This window comes from Ochlerotatus camptorhynchus, unplaced genomic scaffold (genome assembly GCF_037179485.1).
Source record: "Ochlerotatus camptorhynchus isolate MF236.1 unplaced genomic scaffold, CSIRO-AGI_Acam_v1.1 ptg000022l, whole genome shotgun sequence".
Classification (NCBI taxonomy): Eukaryota; Metazoa; Arthropoda; class Insecta; order Diptera; family Culicidae; genus Ochlerotatus; species Ochlerotatus camptorhynchus.
The window spans coordinates 110,700-127,857 of NW_027040514.1; the positions used below are offsets into that span (position 1 = coordinate 110,700).

The 17,158-nt window shown below is 41.0% G+C and overlaps 1 protein-coding gene and 1 long non-coding RNA gene across 3 annotated transcripts in view; both read left to right on the forward strand.

Annotated features, from left to right (window-relative positions):
- Positions 1-17,158, forward strand: part of LOC135705347 (OTU domain-containing protein 7B-like) — a 118,687-nt gene that overhangs the window by 76,861 nt on the left and 24,668 nt on the right. For both annotated transcript variants that reach the window (XM_065227050.1, XM_065227044.1), the window contains exons 2-5: positions 529-1,238; positions 13,783-14,193; positions 14,761-14,950; positions 15,039-15,160. In XM_065227050.1, coding sequence (XP_065083122.1) covers positions 1,118-1,238; positions 13,783-14,193; positions 14,761-14,950; positions 15,039-15,160 — 844 coding nt within the window. In that variant the 5' untranslated portion in view covers positions 529-1,117. The remainder of the gene's footprint in view (positions 1-528; positions 1,239-13,782; positions 14,194-14,760; positions 14,951-15,038; positions 15,161-17,158) is intronic.
- Positions 10,049-10,839, forward strand: LOC135706180 (uncharacterized). The gene is made up of 3 exons (XR_010518151.1): positions 10,049-10,480; positions 10,553-10,619; positions 10,675-10,839. It is a non-coding gene; the product is annotated as an uncharacterized LOC135706180 (long non-coding RNA).

The window sequence follows — 17,158 nt, forward strand, 5'->3', positions numbered from 1 at the left end:
GTAAACCACTTTAAGTAATACTGGCACCTTTGATAATCCTTTAGTATTGAATAGCTTATAGAACAAAAATCGGTGCACTCATTCTTTGATTGATCAATGTAATTAACCAGAGTGCTTCGTCGTAATCCACTCGCTGACTATCTCTTTCCCTATTCGATGCTAGTCTATATAGTACCTTTAAGATCGTAAAAATACCCACCTCCTCCTAACTGTGTTCATCCCTCCCCACAATATACTTCAATATAAATCCGACGAGGCAGTTAGTTTCTGCAAAAACTCAACCATCTCGTATAAAAACAAATAACACAGAAATGCATATTTGTGTAACTCATCTTTTTCTGCCTCTCTCTCTCTCTTTCTTTATATTCCTTCCATAATGCTCGGCACATTCTGCACTCTCATCATATTGGCATTCACCGCGGAATCAACCAACCAACATCATCATCTTCGCTGCAACAACAACAACAACAACAATAAAAAACCCATCCCACCACCCACCACACGCCTATTTTTGTGCAATACTAACAGAAAAATACCCACATCTCGTCGGGCAAACGTGAGCAACGTTCTATTAAGACGACTGCAAAATTGCAAGAAAACAGAATGATTTAGCGAAAAAGTGATCTGCAAGGAACGAAAACAAACCCAAAAATTCAAAATAGCGCCGGACAGTAACATCAGTGTGGACGAAGACTTGGAACGAACGGCGGCGTCGACTTGCGCTGTTGATCGAATCGTGGCAGGTGCATCGCCAAACACACTTACCCAAAAGAAGAAAAAGAAGAAGACGGCCAGCAACGGTTCGGCACAGATTCGCCCGTGCTGTGAAGCGCCAAACGTCGTCATCGTCGACAAACCTGCTGCTACTTCTTCAGACAACCGTTGCTGTTCCGGTGCCGGTGGGTGCACCAAGTGTTGCTGCTGCTGTTGTTGTGGTGGATGTTGTGACGGCAACAAACGGCAACGTCAACAACAACAACTGCAACGACGAAGCAGTGATCCTCCTGGCTGCCGGCAGAAGCAACGGTCATCGTCATCGTCGTCGGTGGTGGTCGGCGGTTGTGGTGGAGGGCAACAGCGAAGGACGCGCAGTGGCAACGGTACCGGCACTGGTACTATGGAGACAACCCATCTGGTGACGGAGTTTATCACCCACACCGGCGCCAACACGCAGGACGCCGAAAGCTGCCTGAAATCGTGGGAGTGGGATCTGAAGAAGGCGCTCATCGACTACAATGGTATGGACTGTGTTGTATGCTCTTGAATGTTGTGCTCGATTATTACCGTTCATTTCTAGACCGTTTTTTTTTACTGCTAGGACAATTGTACATATTAGTGCTAGGAATTATAACGTAGAAATTCAGCAGAATTGCAATCGCTCTAGTTAGAGTCAATATCATAAACGGTTTTTAAATTTCAGTCTGATATTTGGTCTTTAGATAGGAATGGCATTCTGCTACTCAAATCAGATAATTCTAAACTCATTTCAAAATTATGTAGGGAAAAGTGGGGCAATATGATCAATCGGGCTATGTGGCCACCCGCTTAAAAATCAACTTATTGATAGTGTTTTACAAAAAAATGTTGCAGGCTTACAAAATTCTTTTCTCTAGAGCAAATATTCGAAAAATGTTGGACTAGCTCAAAATGTCATAGATGTTAGACGATTTCTGAATCATAAAATAAGGTCTGTCAGTAGGGTAGAGCGCTACTTTGTCGTAATCGCCCATTTCCGTTCTATCGATCAGAAAAGATCAATAATATCAATGATTTCACCATGCACAAATCAATAATAGCATTGTTCCGAGCAGGTTAGTTCATTAGCTACAACATAAATCCTATTTGAGCGCATTGTATGAATATTTACAACAAAAGAAGCGCTCCTAGCGAATCCCCTTTTTCTACGTTTATCCGTAGGACGAAGAAAATCTTTCAATGCGTTAGGACGGAATTGAAACTCGTAGGACGTATTTAGAATCAAGAAGCAGTACAAGATTTTGAACAATATCTCATCAATTATTGTTATTGTGGCTCTTCGTCAAATCCAATGGTATGGAATAAATTTAGAAGTCATCTTTGACAGAAATATTTTTTTTTTGTTCAAACCCGTTCAAAATAGAGAGCTCAAGCGCGGGTTGTGCTTAAAGACTAAAACGCGGCAAAATTGGTCGACAAAAAAAAAAAAAAAACCGTTTCTTTCAGTCAAAATTCATATCCCAAAAATCTTCCTATTTTTCTTTTGGTAGTACAATTAATATATTTAAAGGAAAGAATGTACGTTTATTCTTTTGGTGAGCCAAATCCAAACTGCCGTGCCTTCCGCTTAACCCATTACATTTTGCACAGTGACCTTATTCGCTGTCGAACGCCAGTTAGATTTAAAAACTGCTGCTCGTTTTCCATTGGTTTATTAGTTTTTTTTTTTTAGATTCCGTTTGACCAAGGCCCAATACCGCTCGATAGGGCGGAGTTCTGGGCTGCTGGGAGGGTTGCGGTCTTTGGGTACCACAACCACGTTGTTCGCATTGTACCACTCGATTGCCTTTTTCCCATAGTGGCAGCTCGCCAAGTCCGGCCAGAACAGCACAGGTCTATTATGTTGCTTTAGAAATGGTAGCAGCCACTTTTCCAGGCACTCCTGGACGTAGATCTCTTGATTAGTGGTTCCCGTAGTAATGCAAATGCCGCTTTTTAGACCACACGTGCATATGGCCTGCCAGACGAGATATTTTTTCGGGAACTTCGATAGTTTTATGGTTTTGAAAATTTCAGACACCTTCCCTTTTCCTGATGCGGTATAAAACACCTGTCCCGGAAGCTGCTTGAAACCCGCCTTCCCATAAGTTTCGTCGTCTATGACGACATAGTCGAACTTTGTGAGTAGATTCGTGCACAGCTTTCCGGACCGCTGCTTTGCCGACGTGTTTTGCTTCTAATCTCGTTTCGCCATCTTCACCTTCTTAAACGTCGACAACCCGGCTCGTTTCTTGGCCAGCTGCGCAGTAGTATAGGAGACATTAAGCTTGCCAACGGCGTCCCGGATGGAGAGGTTAGGATTTCGCTTATATTTCCCCGCAACCTTCTTCGTCGTCGCTGCCACGCCGCCGCTTCCAGGCTACCTGGGGGTCGACAGACGCTCCCCGAACACTATTAAAACGTTTGTCACGGTCGATTTGGCCACATCCAGGAATTTTGCCAGCTTGGCGTGTGAGAACGTCGGATTCTCTTGCAGCCCGAGCAAAATTTTGACACGCTGCTCCTCTTGCTTGAATGTCATTTTGAAAACTGGAGAGCAAACGGTGAAAACTCATCATAGCAACCATTGTATATACACTCAAATCCAGATGCAGCATTTCAGGTTTTTTTTAATGCATTTTTAACAGAAATACAACAATTTGAAGTTGACCAATTTTTGCGCGTTCCAGACTTTATTAACAGTTTTGAAAATTGTCGCTAGATTTCAGATAATTTCTAACTTGAAAAAGTTGGTTGGAGCATATATCGGGTAATGTGGAATCCGGGGAGTAGCTCGTTTTACCCCATTATATCCCATTATTATCAATTTTGTAAATTGCCGGTAGATTTCAGACATTAAACACATAACTTCTTATGTACAAATGTCCAACAAATCTATTGGATCATGTATCGCATAGTGTGCAATTCGGGAAGTAGCTTTTTTCGCCTCATTTTCTCCAAAATTCGTAATTTCACATAAATAACGAGTTTTGGAGAAAATGGGACAAAATGAGCCACAGAGTTTTTGAGAAAATGGGACAAAATGAACTATTCCTCGAATTGCACACCAACCGATAAATGCTCAAACGAGTCAAACGCACATTCCTCTACCTCACTCATACATTAATCGATGAGTTAGGTAGAGGAGTGTCTGTTTGACTAGCACTGTCGCATTAACTGACATAACCCCAAGGCTGCAAAATGCGTGTCGATGCATGTTGACATGGCTGGTTCTCGGCAACTTGGTTACCACATCTTAAGATTGTGCCACTACTTGAAAGGTATGACTATATACTTTAAAACGGAACAGAAAAGGAACCGATTAGAGTTGTGGGTGGCCAATCGGAATGATAAAACCCGTGGAAATTCGGATTCACCGGGAAAATGGTAAATTCCGGAAAGTAGACATGGAGATCCACTTTTCTAACTTGCATATAATCGTTAGCATAGAGGAAATACGACATCAACATATCGATTCTGCTACCGAGTGGCCAAAATACGGTCAATTCTTAAAAGTAGATGTGTGAAAATGTGAAGAACCCTTAGTTGAGAAGATATATGTCAGTGCCATATCACCAGGAAAATGGTCAATTCCGGAAAGTAGTCCTAGCGATCCGTGATTTTTTTATACATTTCATACAATCATGAGCATAGAGGAAATAAACCTTTACCATATCGATTCTGCAACCAAGTGGCCAATCCGTGGTGAATCCGGATATCCAAAAAGGCATTTAATGGCCACCGGGGAACCAACTCAATATGTCACTGAGATATATCTTCTCAACTAAGGGTTCTTCACATTTTCTTTTCATTTCCACGGATCTCCAGGTCTTCTTTTAAGAATTAACTATTTTCCCGGTGATTCCGGATATCCAGAGGACCGTATTCTGGCCACCCGGTAGCAGAATCGATATGTTGATGTCATATTTCCTCTTTGCTAATGATTATATGAAAGTTAGAAAAAAATCGCGCATCTCTAGGTCTACTTTCAGGACTTGAATAATTTCTCTGTGATTCCGGATATCCAGAAAACCGTTTTCTGGCCACTTGGTTGCAGAATTGATATAGGATTGGTATATTTCCTCTATGCTAATGATTGCATGCAACCTAGAAAAAATCGCGGATCTCTAGGTCTACTTTCTGGAATTGACTATTTTCCCGGTGATTCCGGATATGTAGAGGACCGTTTTCTGGCCACTTTGTTGCAGAATTGATATGGTGATAGTACACTGAAAAATGTTTTCATATAGTTTCCATTGGAAACGCACATGATATTTTTCCAATAACAAAATTAATGATTGTTATCTGAAATTCACATAACATTCATATGATCACATGAATTCTATGTGATAAATCACATAAACTTCATTGGACACATAAGGTTCATGTGATTTCGTAGCGCGATTCCCAATTATGAGATCACATGAAAGTTATGTGAAATTCTAATGGATATTTTCCATCGGAAATGTGATTTATTTTTTGAGTGTATATTTCCTTTATGCTCATGATTGTTTGCAAATTAGAAAAAATCGCTCAGCTCTAGGACTACTTTTAACAATTGACTATTTTCCCGGTGAATCCGGATATCCAGAAAGGCATTTAATGGCCACCGGGGGACCAAATCAATATGTCACTGAGATATATCTTCTCAACTAAGGGTTCTTCACATTTTCTTTAAAAGCACGGATCTCCAGGTCTACTTGCAAGAATTGACTATTTTCAAGGTGATTCCGGATATCCAGAGGACCGTATTCTGGCCACCCGGTAGCAGAATCGATATGTTGATTTCTTATTTCCTCTTTGCTAATGATTATATGTAAGTTAGAAAAAATCGCGGATCTCTAGGTCTACTAATTTCCCTGTGATTCCGGATATCCAGAGGACCTTTTCCTGGTCACTTGGTTGCAGAATTGATATGGGATTGGTATATTTCCTATATCAAAAAATCGCGGATCTCTAGATCTACTTTCTGGAATTGACCGACACGCATTTTGCCGTCTTGGATGGTTGGTTGGTTGTCTTTATTAAGGAGATTTTCAGCCAGGCGCTGGTTCATCTCCGGGAACCCCTGAAGAGGTTTCCCCAAATTACAGAATTAAAAAAATGATAAAAGTGTCCGGAGGGGGCACTTCTGAAAGATAGGGGAGGCTCCAGAAGGGAGTCCCTTTAATATGGAATACTTATATCTAGATACGGTATAAGTGATATCTAAGATACGGTTATTGTCTTTTGATGCTGACTCATTTTACGTTGGGAGGTGGAGGGTTTCTTGGGATGGCTGGCGGAGAGGAAGTCCTTGTTCTTAGCTGTGGTCGTGGTTGTTGAAAGTGTTCGGGCTGGTCGTGGTGTGGTTTACAGGTACACAGCTAAAAAAAAAGTAGCGTAAATTTCCGTTACTATGATGCACATAAATGTAGCGTCATATATCATACAAGTTTAGATTATAGATCGTGTAAATTTATGAGACATGTAATGTAATATCCCATATATTGTATGCAACTGTCCACTTTTGTTTGCAACATTTTTCATCAATTACCAAGTTGCTAGTTTACGTGAAATGGAAGTTTACATGTATGAATGTTTGCATGCATGGATGTTTACATCGCCAGTAAAATTCAGAATTTTTTGGTGTGTAGTTATCCTCATGGTCGGAGTTGAGGGCATGACAGAATGCATCATTGAGGGGTCCGCTTTCGGAGGTAATGTCTCGGTCGGCTGTAGTCATATTCGAGAGAACAGGCCTGCCTCGCGGAGGAAAGCCAGTAGTGCCACTGAGCGGCAAGGATCTTCACTGAGGGCGTCTCGGATGCTGCCGGGGATGTCGAACAGGTTTCTAGCTCCTTGGTATTGCGAGCAGTGGCATATAAAGTGTTTCACCGAATGGTGGATCTGGCACAGTGGACAAGGTCGGTGGAATTCGCCATTTCCCGTTATGTTGTGTGAGATACGGGTGTGTCCTGACCTAAGCCTGGAGATCACCACTTGAGAGCGGTGGTCAGGTAGGTCCTCCCAGCGGCGTGTCTCATCTTTAATTTTATGGACGAACAGATTTCGTGAGTCCAACCAGTCTTGCCTCCAAGACTCCCATGTAATTTTGGAAAGCCAGGTTTTCAGATCCGGGCCTGGAACTTTTCTTGTTAATTTTCTCATTTGTCGACCTGATGATGCGAGGTGGTCAGCTTCGACGTTACCCTGGATCCCACAGTGACCGGGTATCCAGGCGACGGTGGTGTTGGGTGGAGCAGACCGGATGATGGCTTGGATCCACGGGTGTGTGGGGTGCTCGGCGTCAAGGGCGGCTACCACGCTGGTGGAATCCGTGAATAGGACGATGGGTTTGCTAGACGGTGTGTTGATGGCGACGTAGGCGGCGGCTGCCTCGGCGGGAGACGGTGGCACACACTTACATCGGGGCCGGATACCCCAATTTCAGCTCTCCCTTGTGCAATCGAGCCGTCGGAATAGCGGATCGTATGGTTGTTGTAGCGATGGTATATTAGGTCCCTGTGTACTTGGGTAACGGTGAGAGGGTTAGAGCCTGCCTTAAAGTTATGCTTGATAGTTGGGTCTATGGAGATATTTGGCAGGTTCCAACCCAGTGGACACTGGGGGGAGTGCCTGGTCAGCAATCCTAGCGAGGAGCTGGTTTGTTTCCTCTAGGAGGAACACTCCGTCGCTCGATCCAGTAGTTTTTTTTCTAGGAAGCTGACGGCTCGGTGGCAGATGGTGAGGGCGATGAGGTGGTCGAAAAGAAGGACTCCTCCCTCGACGCATGCTGCCAAACCCAGAGTTGACGGGAGTAGACCGGAACTAGTTCGGATGGCCCGTTGATACACAGGAGTGAGTTTCTCGATTAGAGCTGTCCTGGCTATGCAGGTTAACTCGATCGCTTTGGTAATTCGGGTCCGGAGGTGCCGATTACTATCTGGGTGGCGTCTGGCGTCTGAATAAGGTTCAACCTTGACCGGCAGTTAGATTTCACCTCATCGAGGTGAGGTACGAACGAAAGGCTGCGGTCAATACGAACTCCCAAAATCTTTACGGTTTTATGCTGCGGGATGGCCTGAGATCCGATGATGACCAGTGACGTCAATTTGCCGTATTTTCACATTGCCGTACTCTAGCGGAACTATCAACCTACCATCTTCAGAACTTTCTCTAGCTAATAAATTATCACACTAAAAAAAGCTTCATGTTGATATTAGTATAGCATTTCCAACCAACTCTGAAAATGGTCTAGTTGTTACACTACCAGGGAAAAAAGCACTTCAAGGGATTCAGAACAATGGACAGTGGACAACAACTGATAGGGTAGAGCGCTACTTCGTCGTAATCGTCCATTTCCGTTCTATGGAGCAGAAAACATCAGTATAATCAATGATTTCACCGTGCGCAAATCAGTAATACGTTTGTACTGATGCGTTAGGTCACAAGTTACAACACAATGCATATTAGAGCGTATTATGTGAATATTTACACTCATTGTTCTCAAACAAAAGAATCGTTCCTAGCAAACTCGCTTTTTCTATCTTCATCCGTAGGACGAAGAAAATCCAATGGCGTTTCAATGCGTTTGGACGGAATTGAAACAAGTAGGACGAATTTGGAATCAAGAAGCAGTATTAGATTTTAACCCTCCCCTTGGCTAGTTTTTGCACCTTGCTGTTGGTGGGCGGGCTTAATTTCATGCTAATGGAGTGTTGGAGACGGTGGGTTTGTGGCCGACGTTGCTGGCTCATGCCGCGATAGAATGGCGCCATGGGCGGGCAATGAGGATTACTGAGCTTCCCCTCTCTGATAAACCACTGCATGAGAGAACAAAAGATCTAGTCCAGCAGTGATAGTATCACACTTGTTACTCCTTTTATTGAGAGCCGCGTCGTGGTACGCTTACGTATAGGCACTGACGTTGGGTGTGATACTGGCGGGTTTTGCCGCAAATCACTCTTATTTTATTTATTTTTACGCAGATAGATTTATTTGGGTTTGCAAGGGAATTATACTATTGAAATATTTCAGAAAGTGCCCAACGGTACTCCTTCTACTTGCGTGACAAGCTTTCATTGTTGTTTTCATTGAAGTATTACTCAGGGAACAATTTTAAACATCATTTTTGTACATGGTATTGTAACTAATCTTATATGTGCTTCATTTTGATTTGGGATAAATGTTTGAACTATGGCTCGGGATTTCCACTGTTGCGTGCTTCTATTGTGATATATCCATACGTAATTTTGTGGGACGACATAGTGGAAACGTGTGAGCGTAGTTGGAGCATATACCCTATATAATTTAAAATCAGCTAGGAAACTAACTTCAAAATGAAGCATTTTAGTCACTTGAGGGTGTCACCTGGGTCGAACTAAGATATAATAAATAGGTATAGGTCAAAATCAAAAGTACTTGAAACACGTTTAATTTTAGATTACAAGCACAAGTGCAGGTACTTAATAAAGCATGGGTTATGATTGATTAGGTGACTTAGAGCTTTTAATAATTTATTAATTTAGACTAATGAGATATCATAACCATCAAATGAATTTAAATAATAAACTTCAGAAAGTTTAATGACATTAAGTAGATTAACAAAAGAATTAGGATGCGGGTGGTCCGCTTAGGGAGGCAACTAACCTTTATAGTTGTAGAATAAATCTTCTTATTTAGTATTGAATTTAAAAAAAAAAAGAAAACGCAGGCAGACCAATAGCATTTAGCAGATTAACAAGGAAAGGAATAGTTTAGGGAAAAAGTAAAAGTAGAGTTATGTGACAGTTATTAGCTTTTAAACTTTTGGAGGTATTGTATTCCCCTGAGTTTGTTGTACTCGATTACTATATAATTCTCTCAATACGCGAAATCTCTTATATATGCGATTAAAGCATTTGAGTTAACTTATTTCTTAGTGTTCAAGTACTTACATTTGTAAACAGCAATCAATGTTAATCTATGAACTAAACCATACGTAAAATCGATCTTTCCTTATGTGGTATTGATGCATGTTTAACTTTTCGCGGCTTTCGGAATCAACGCGCCTACGTCTACGGAGCTTACGCAGAAGTGATTTGCAATGCGGTAGAGCTCACCAAAAGTTTTTTTTTTTGAGCTTCTGTAGTATAGAATTTGTTCGGTACGGTCGCGAAATCTTGAAATGATTGATACGTGCGGTAAAATAACTAAATTGAAACAAAGCTCAACAGTAAAATAAGTAGAATATTTAGGGAGGAAACCAAAATTTATCAACTTGCCAACATAGGCTATCACATTTATTTTGGTGGCACTCTTTGTAACGAGAATATTTTCCTAGTCTAAAAATATCCCTTTTTAGTTATACCAATTGTAAGCTTTCTATTGTACTTTTATAGCCACCTATCGGAATAAATAAAAACTTGCGCGAACATGTATAATTTAAGGCGAATTAACTGGATTCAAAAATAAATTAAACCTTCGGTAAGTTGCGGAAATTTCCACAAATTACTTTCTACCTGCTCTTTTGTGTGGAAAGCCGAGTCAGTGGAAAGTATTGTTCCAAATTAGTCCGCCAGAGCTGACCAATAAAAAAATAATCTCTATAGAAAACGTACATTATAAGGTGGAAATTGCGTCGTAGCAAAAAGGTTCAACCAAGCTATTTGCGCGTCGCTCGATTTATTCTGGTGGAGTCAGTTATCAAGTAAAGATCAAGTTTGGAAGTGATCCTTAAATTTTTTGAAAGTGATTCTAGTTATAGCTTAAAACTAAATTCGAAGTAAGTTCGCGTTTTTTATTTTATTTCTAATAGATTTTAATTGTGAAATTGTGAAATTATTTGTATTTATAGAGTTCGGATAGATTATACAAAAATTGAATTTAACATAAAGTGAATTGAGTGTATTTTGAATATTCAGGTAAGCCTCTTAGTAAATATATAGAAACCAATTGTGAGATTATCACGTTGAATAGGCGTCATTAAGCCCATCCAACGTGGGCTGCTAGTCTGGACTGGATTGGTTCGTCCAGATTGGATTGTTGTTGTCAGGCCTGGATTCGGTTTTTTGGACTGCATTAGCCGAAGGTTGTTCCGGCTACGAAGTCTAGCACGTGTGATTGTGGGGTTGGAAAACTCCCTGAGTCAAGTAGCGAAGACTCAAACTTGTGCCCGTGTGCGCGTACGTCCTTCGATCGATTGTGTCGATCAGTTTTCGGGTGGTAGTCAAGACGCCATTCGCGACGGCTCGTAACGCCAAGGCGTGAGGCAGAGAGCAAAGCCAACTCACTCTCACTCCACCAATCTTCCGGGGACGCATACCCCGTGTATCGCCGTTCACGCGCGAGCCAACGGATACGCACGAAGGCCAACACCACGAACGATTTCGTCGAAGAACATTCGAGACGCCGAGGGAACGCTTGAGGTAGTAGATCGTCGTTGGAGCACCTCGCCGATCGCCAAGGTCAGATCTTCCCTATTGTGAACAATTAAATAAAAGAAGAACCCTTTTGAGTTAAATAAATGCGTGACGTCACCAGATCAAGCTAGGGTGTAAAAAAAGGTGAACTGAATATTTACAATAAAGTTTTTATGCTTGCAATTTTCCTAAATATAGGCCCTATGTGCAACTCTATAAATTCGATTTAGTTATTAATTAATTTATGCGTATCATTGAAATATTATATTTTTAATTCGAGTTTAGTTACCAACGATTTCACCTATTCGGGGTCGTTAATTGATTGATTTAATTTAGTTTGTTTGTCCCTTCTAGCTTAAACCTTTTCTGCCGCTCAGTTCTGGTTGACTTTAGTTTTTTTCTTAGTTTTCTTCAATGTATGTTCCGCAATAATCCAGTTCATTTGCTCATTTCGTTTGGGTCAATTTGTTGTTTTCGGTTCTGGAATTACTATTCGACCTGCCCTGAGAAGGGTAGTCTCATACCGGGTTTAGAAGAGAGATAACGGTCCTTCAAATCAGAAGGTGGCGCTTAAGCCGTTGTCTTAAGTAACAGAGACGAACGTTACATCTTTAAGTGATAATAAGTTGTTTTTTTTTCTCTACGGTTGTTTCGCGTGGCGTTCACAATTTGCGCGATTTTCGTATCTTACGTAATTTAGATGTTTAACTATAAACGGTTTCACTAACTCGAGGTCGTTCCTTAAGCGGTGTTGGTACAGGTTAAACCTTTGCCGACTGTCGGATTCAACGCGCCTACGTCTACGGAGCTTACGCAGAAGTGATACGCAATTCGGTAGAGCTTGTCAAACGCTTTTGAGCTTATAGAATTTGTTCGGTGCGGTCGCGAAATCTTGAAATGATTGATACGTTCTTTAAATTAACTAATTTGATACAAAGCTCAGTAGTAAATAAGTAGAATATCTAAGGAGGAAACCAAAATTAATCAACTTGCCTTTTTTCTCGCTTCGGTTGTCTCGCACGGCTTTCGGAATTCGCGCGGTTTTCGTAACTTACATAATTTAGATATTTCGTTCGAAACGGATTTACTTATTCAATCGGTTTACTACGCGGATGTATCTACGCGCACACGTCACAGCATTTTTTCTATAACTATCTTGAAACAATACATACGGAATCCAGTGTTCAAGCGGCCAACATAGGCTAGTCCTTCTGCTGTATTGTCAAAGATAGAAGCAAAATTTATTCAAATGGGTCAAGTCTTGAAAATTAAGCTGTCACGCAGCTCCAGCTGGATACCAATAAAAAAAAAAAAAAAAAAAAAAAAAAAAAAAAAAAAAAAAAAAAAAAAAAAACCGTATTAGATTTTAACAATATCTCAACAATGTGTGGCTCTTTATCAAACTCCACGGTATTTATGGAAAGGGGAATACATTTAGAAGTCATCTATGATAGAAACATTTCATTTATTGTTAAAACCCGTTCAAGAAAGAGAGGTAAAACGTGGGTTGTGCTTAGTAGAACGGAAAGTAGATCAAAAACCCTAAGATGTGAAAAAATCAATACTTTTTTGCAGTCTGTTGCAAATAACACGAAGACTTCTTCCTTGAGCGGAAATGCCTGAGTAATCGGCGAATAAAGATTTGTGACAACTCTGAGGAAAATCAGGAATTTCCGAATGTTTTACAATACAGGCCAAGAATGCTACCCTGAGGAACTCCTGCTCTAAAAGGTAGTAGTTCAGATTTGGAATTTTGATAATTTACATGCAGAGTTCTGTCATTAAAATAATTTTAAACTAATTTCATAACATAGAGTGGAAAATTATACTTTTTTTTTATTTTGACAATCAAACCTTGATGCCAAACACTGTCGTATGTTTTTTCTATGTCTAGAAGAGCAACTCCGGTAGAACAACCTTCCGATTGAACGAATTAAATTGGTAACTCTTAAGAGTTGGTGAGTAGTTGAATGCCCATGGCGAAATTCAAACGGCTCATCTGTAAAAATTGAGTTTTATTAATGTATTAATGTGAAGCATCATTCTATTCAAAAAAGTTTACTCATTGATAAAAGCAAACTTATTGGGTGGGCGGTAACTAGAAGCTTCAGCTGTATATTTTTATCCGGCTTCAAAATTGTAACACTTTTTGCATTTTTCTATTCATCAGGAAAGTATGTAAATTGAGACATCTGTTAAATTTTTTTACAAATAAATACAAGGTACTCTCTGGGAGTTTTTTTATGAGGATATAGAAAATCTGCAGTTTAGTTTGTTTTGGTTTATATAGGTGCCAATAACTGAGAACGATCAACGCGTATTCACAACATCTAGAACCGTATCGCCCCAGAAGTTCTAGGAGCACCAACAACTCTCAATATTCCAAGTACATACGCGAACATTAAATTATGTAGCCTACATCCGTCGTCTGAATATAAAGCATTAGGATAAAAACACAATCGTCATCCATTTTAGTTTAGTTTTAGGACATCATTTCATCTACTCCCATTTAGCGTCCGCGAACCAACCGATTGTTAATCTAGCTTTTCCATCTTTTCTCGTTCCATTTTAATCCTTCCCACGGAAAACCCGTTCCCGCCACCCGCGTTTGTGCGCATCATCCTGTTTCGTGCACACACACACACATGCACACACTCTACTCCAGACACATCAACGACCGAGTATTTCAACAGCCAGAAAATTGGCAATGAGATATTAATGAAAGCCCAATCCAGTACATCATCACCTCTACCCCGAATCCTGTCATCGGCACCGACGGCTGCGTCACCACGGGTGCTGCTGCAGCAATCCCCATCATCCGCTAGTTGTCCATCATATAGCAATCAACTGCATCATCACCGTAGCAGTAGTGGCGGTGGCGTTGGCGTTGGCAGTCATCACCATCCGGTGGCGGGGCCCAGATCCAGTACCAGCAGCAGCAACGGTGGCGATTTCGGACAACATCAGCATCTCTCGGCTTCCAAAAACGGGCACAGCCACGCTAGCAGTACCAATGGGACATCGGCGCTGCTGAAACCAATGCTCGCCAAAACCGACTCGATAGATATTTTTGACTGTACGTGTTCCTATTTCTGTTACATCCAAGATAACTCCGCTGCAACAACAACGGCGTGCAAACCATTAGGAAGCGCTAAGAGATCAGTTCGAAAGTTCAAAACTGTGTCGACTTCCGTTGAACATTTGCACACCGTTATTGTTGTAGCCGTACGTGTGTTCTATGTTTGCATCCTATTTTTTACTATCATTTTCCTGTTATGCTCCGAGAGTAGTTTTCATTTCGCCTAAAAGCATCTGTATGTCCCTGGTAGCTGTAGAAAAAGCGTGTAGGAACAGACGATATCGTTTGCCCTATGTATTTACTGTTATTACTGCTGCACTTACTCTTCGTTCCTCGCGCTATCTACTACCCCTACTTTACTTCGATAGCATGGTTGGTGACGTTGTTAAAGAACGGCTGACGACATAAAAAAAAAAACAAGTTAGCATCCTTCCCACTTTCAAACTAATATCGAGTCTGTGTTTTTCCGTTTTTATATCTTTTCTTGGCACCGATTCCCATCCCCCTTCGACTTCAATCAACAACAACCGGTGCATCTCGGCTATTGATTTCCGGCGCATGCAGGCAAAAAGCTCGAACGGGGCATTTCGCGTGCAACGGAAAATGTGAACCTGGTGTCCCGGGCCCGGCAAGAGTTCGAGATGGACTTCCACACCCAGTGCCACGAGCAGAACGAGAAGAACCTCAACTTTATCGATACGCCGGACTACACCTTCACGCTGCCGGATCTGACCAAATACTCGGAGGAGTTTCGGTAGGTTTTCTTTTTTCTCACGTTGTTGGTTGTTGGAAAACAGCGAGACTGATTGGGATTTACGTTTTCGGATTCTTTTTATTTGCAGGAAATTTTTGGAGAAGGACCTGATCGATACATCGACGCTCAACTCGCTGGAAGCAACCAACCGGCTGAACTGGTGGTACGACTCCGGTGTGTGTCGAAAGCTATGGCCGCTGACTACCGCAGGTACGTTGTTTAGGGAAACTATTCCTGGGAAGGCAATCAAACATAACGTTTCCAGATTCCCGGGAATTTGTTCATATTTCGGGAAAATCTTTTTAATTTGTTGAGAAATACAGTCAACTTGATATTCCATCCTTATGTGACCAGTTGTTTCTATATGTCAATGGTTCTCTCGACCCGTTTTTTCTCAGAAGTTCCTCTGTCACTTTCCATCTTCGATAACTTTTGAACAAGTATATGAATCCTGTTGAAATTTTCGCTATCAATAGTTTCTTGCTACGACAAATAGAGGCGCTACAGTAATAAAAAAGTAGCGGCTAAATACTAACTAAAACAGACTTTAGACGCTGTTACGGTACGTTTGTCGGATGCAATAGAGATTAGTGACGTTTAACGCACGCACAATTGCGGGTGTATCGCCGTGTAAAGTTGTTTATTATTTTCCTTTGGCTAACCTAAAAAATATATGAAATTAGATCTGCCAAAATGAGTTTGACAGCGATTTGTTATGTATTTTCCTCGGATTTTCACTAACTCGCTCTCACAAATCGCACCAACACAACCGGACGTGAAAATCTCAATGTTCGGATGCGTTCACACTTTTTCGACAGGATGATTAGATTTGACGTTTGATTTGTAGAACGAAATAGGTTTGTGTTTAATTTTCATTCGACTCATTCAGCAAAATAGCCGCAAGTGAGGTGAAAATATTTTTTTTTCTTCTAAAATTGAACCCCCCCCTGATTTGTGTTTTGATGGCATTCAGCAGAAACCCTAATAAAATGTGTATGGTAATTTTGCTTAACGACGTGTTCAGGGTATCATCCAAACCATTTGTGGAATAATTCAATGGAATAGGTTATCGTTCGGGTATGGTATTTTTATTAGGGTAGATAACACTAGCGTGCACAGGAATCTTTTTAAGGAGGGGCATTTTTTTCTATGGTGCATTCAATCTGGGGATGGGGAGTACTCCAAAGTGCGTGGTGGATGGTGCTGTCCACCCACCACTGTTTCCCTACTGTTCAATTTAGCTAATTTTATTTATTTTTTTATATTTTTCTTCAATGCAAACTGCTTTCAGACAGCCAATGGAATGGATCGTAGTTAGCCACCAACTGGGTGGCACACTTTCCGCTCCTTCCGAATGTCCATCAAGTGGGCGGCCACCTTTGCAAAGTATGCGCACAATATCGATGAAACGTTCCATTATATAGCGATTTTGTAGCCGCTTTGCCTCACCTAGCAGCAATCATAGGTGTTTTTGGTGGTCCAGTTCTTCGTCGATACCTTTCCTGGTTTTGAAATTTTTCCTCGCTTCCATACTACCAACATGGGTATCACTGCGATTGTGTTTGCCCAGCAACTCGGTCGCTTTCTTCCAATTTCTGAACCCTGTAGGAATCGTTGTAATAATGTGTTGCGTCATGCTCTTCTCTACAGGTTAAAAATATGAACCAAAGAAAATATATTCTTCAAGGTAATGGTATCATCTTTTATTCAGTTACATTTCTGAAATTTTGTGCAGTACGTTTTTGTATATTTTGAAGGCATCGTTACTGTTATTTTCGTGTATTTCAAGGTTTTGTTTGCCCTTATATGCTGTTGTAGTTATAATTTACTACAACCGTTGCGAGTACGTAGAAATTGGTCATTTTCAGCGAAAGTTGTAGCTCTATTTTTTTTTTTAATTTTGACCTAAATTACAAGGCTGTAGTATGTAACAATTGGAACAAAAGCGAGTACATGATTGTTAACGGAATTATGACTTGTGCATGTCAACCCTGCCCAAAGTACCGCCGAATTTATTGCAACGCACAAATGACTTGAAATTTTCAGAGAAGATTCTTAGACGAATTCTTAGTAACACATCAACAGACCAAGGTTCAATGGCAAACTAATACCCACTTTTCAACTAGGGAATCCAAGAGCTGTCTTTAAATTTTATACAGTTGCGAAAAAGTCCACCCTTAGTATTCCTTGAGGGTCTTTTCGAAATTG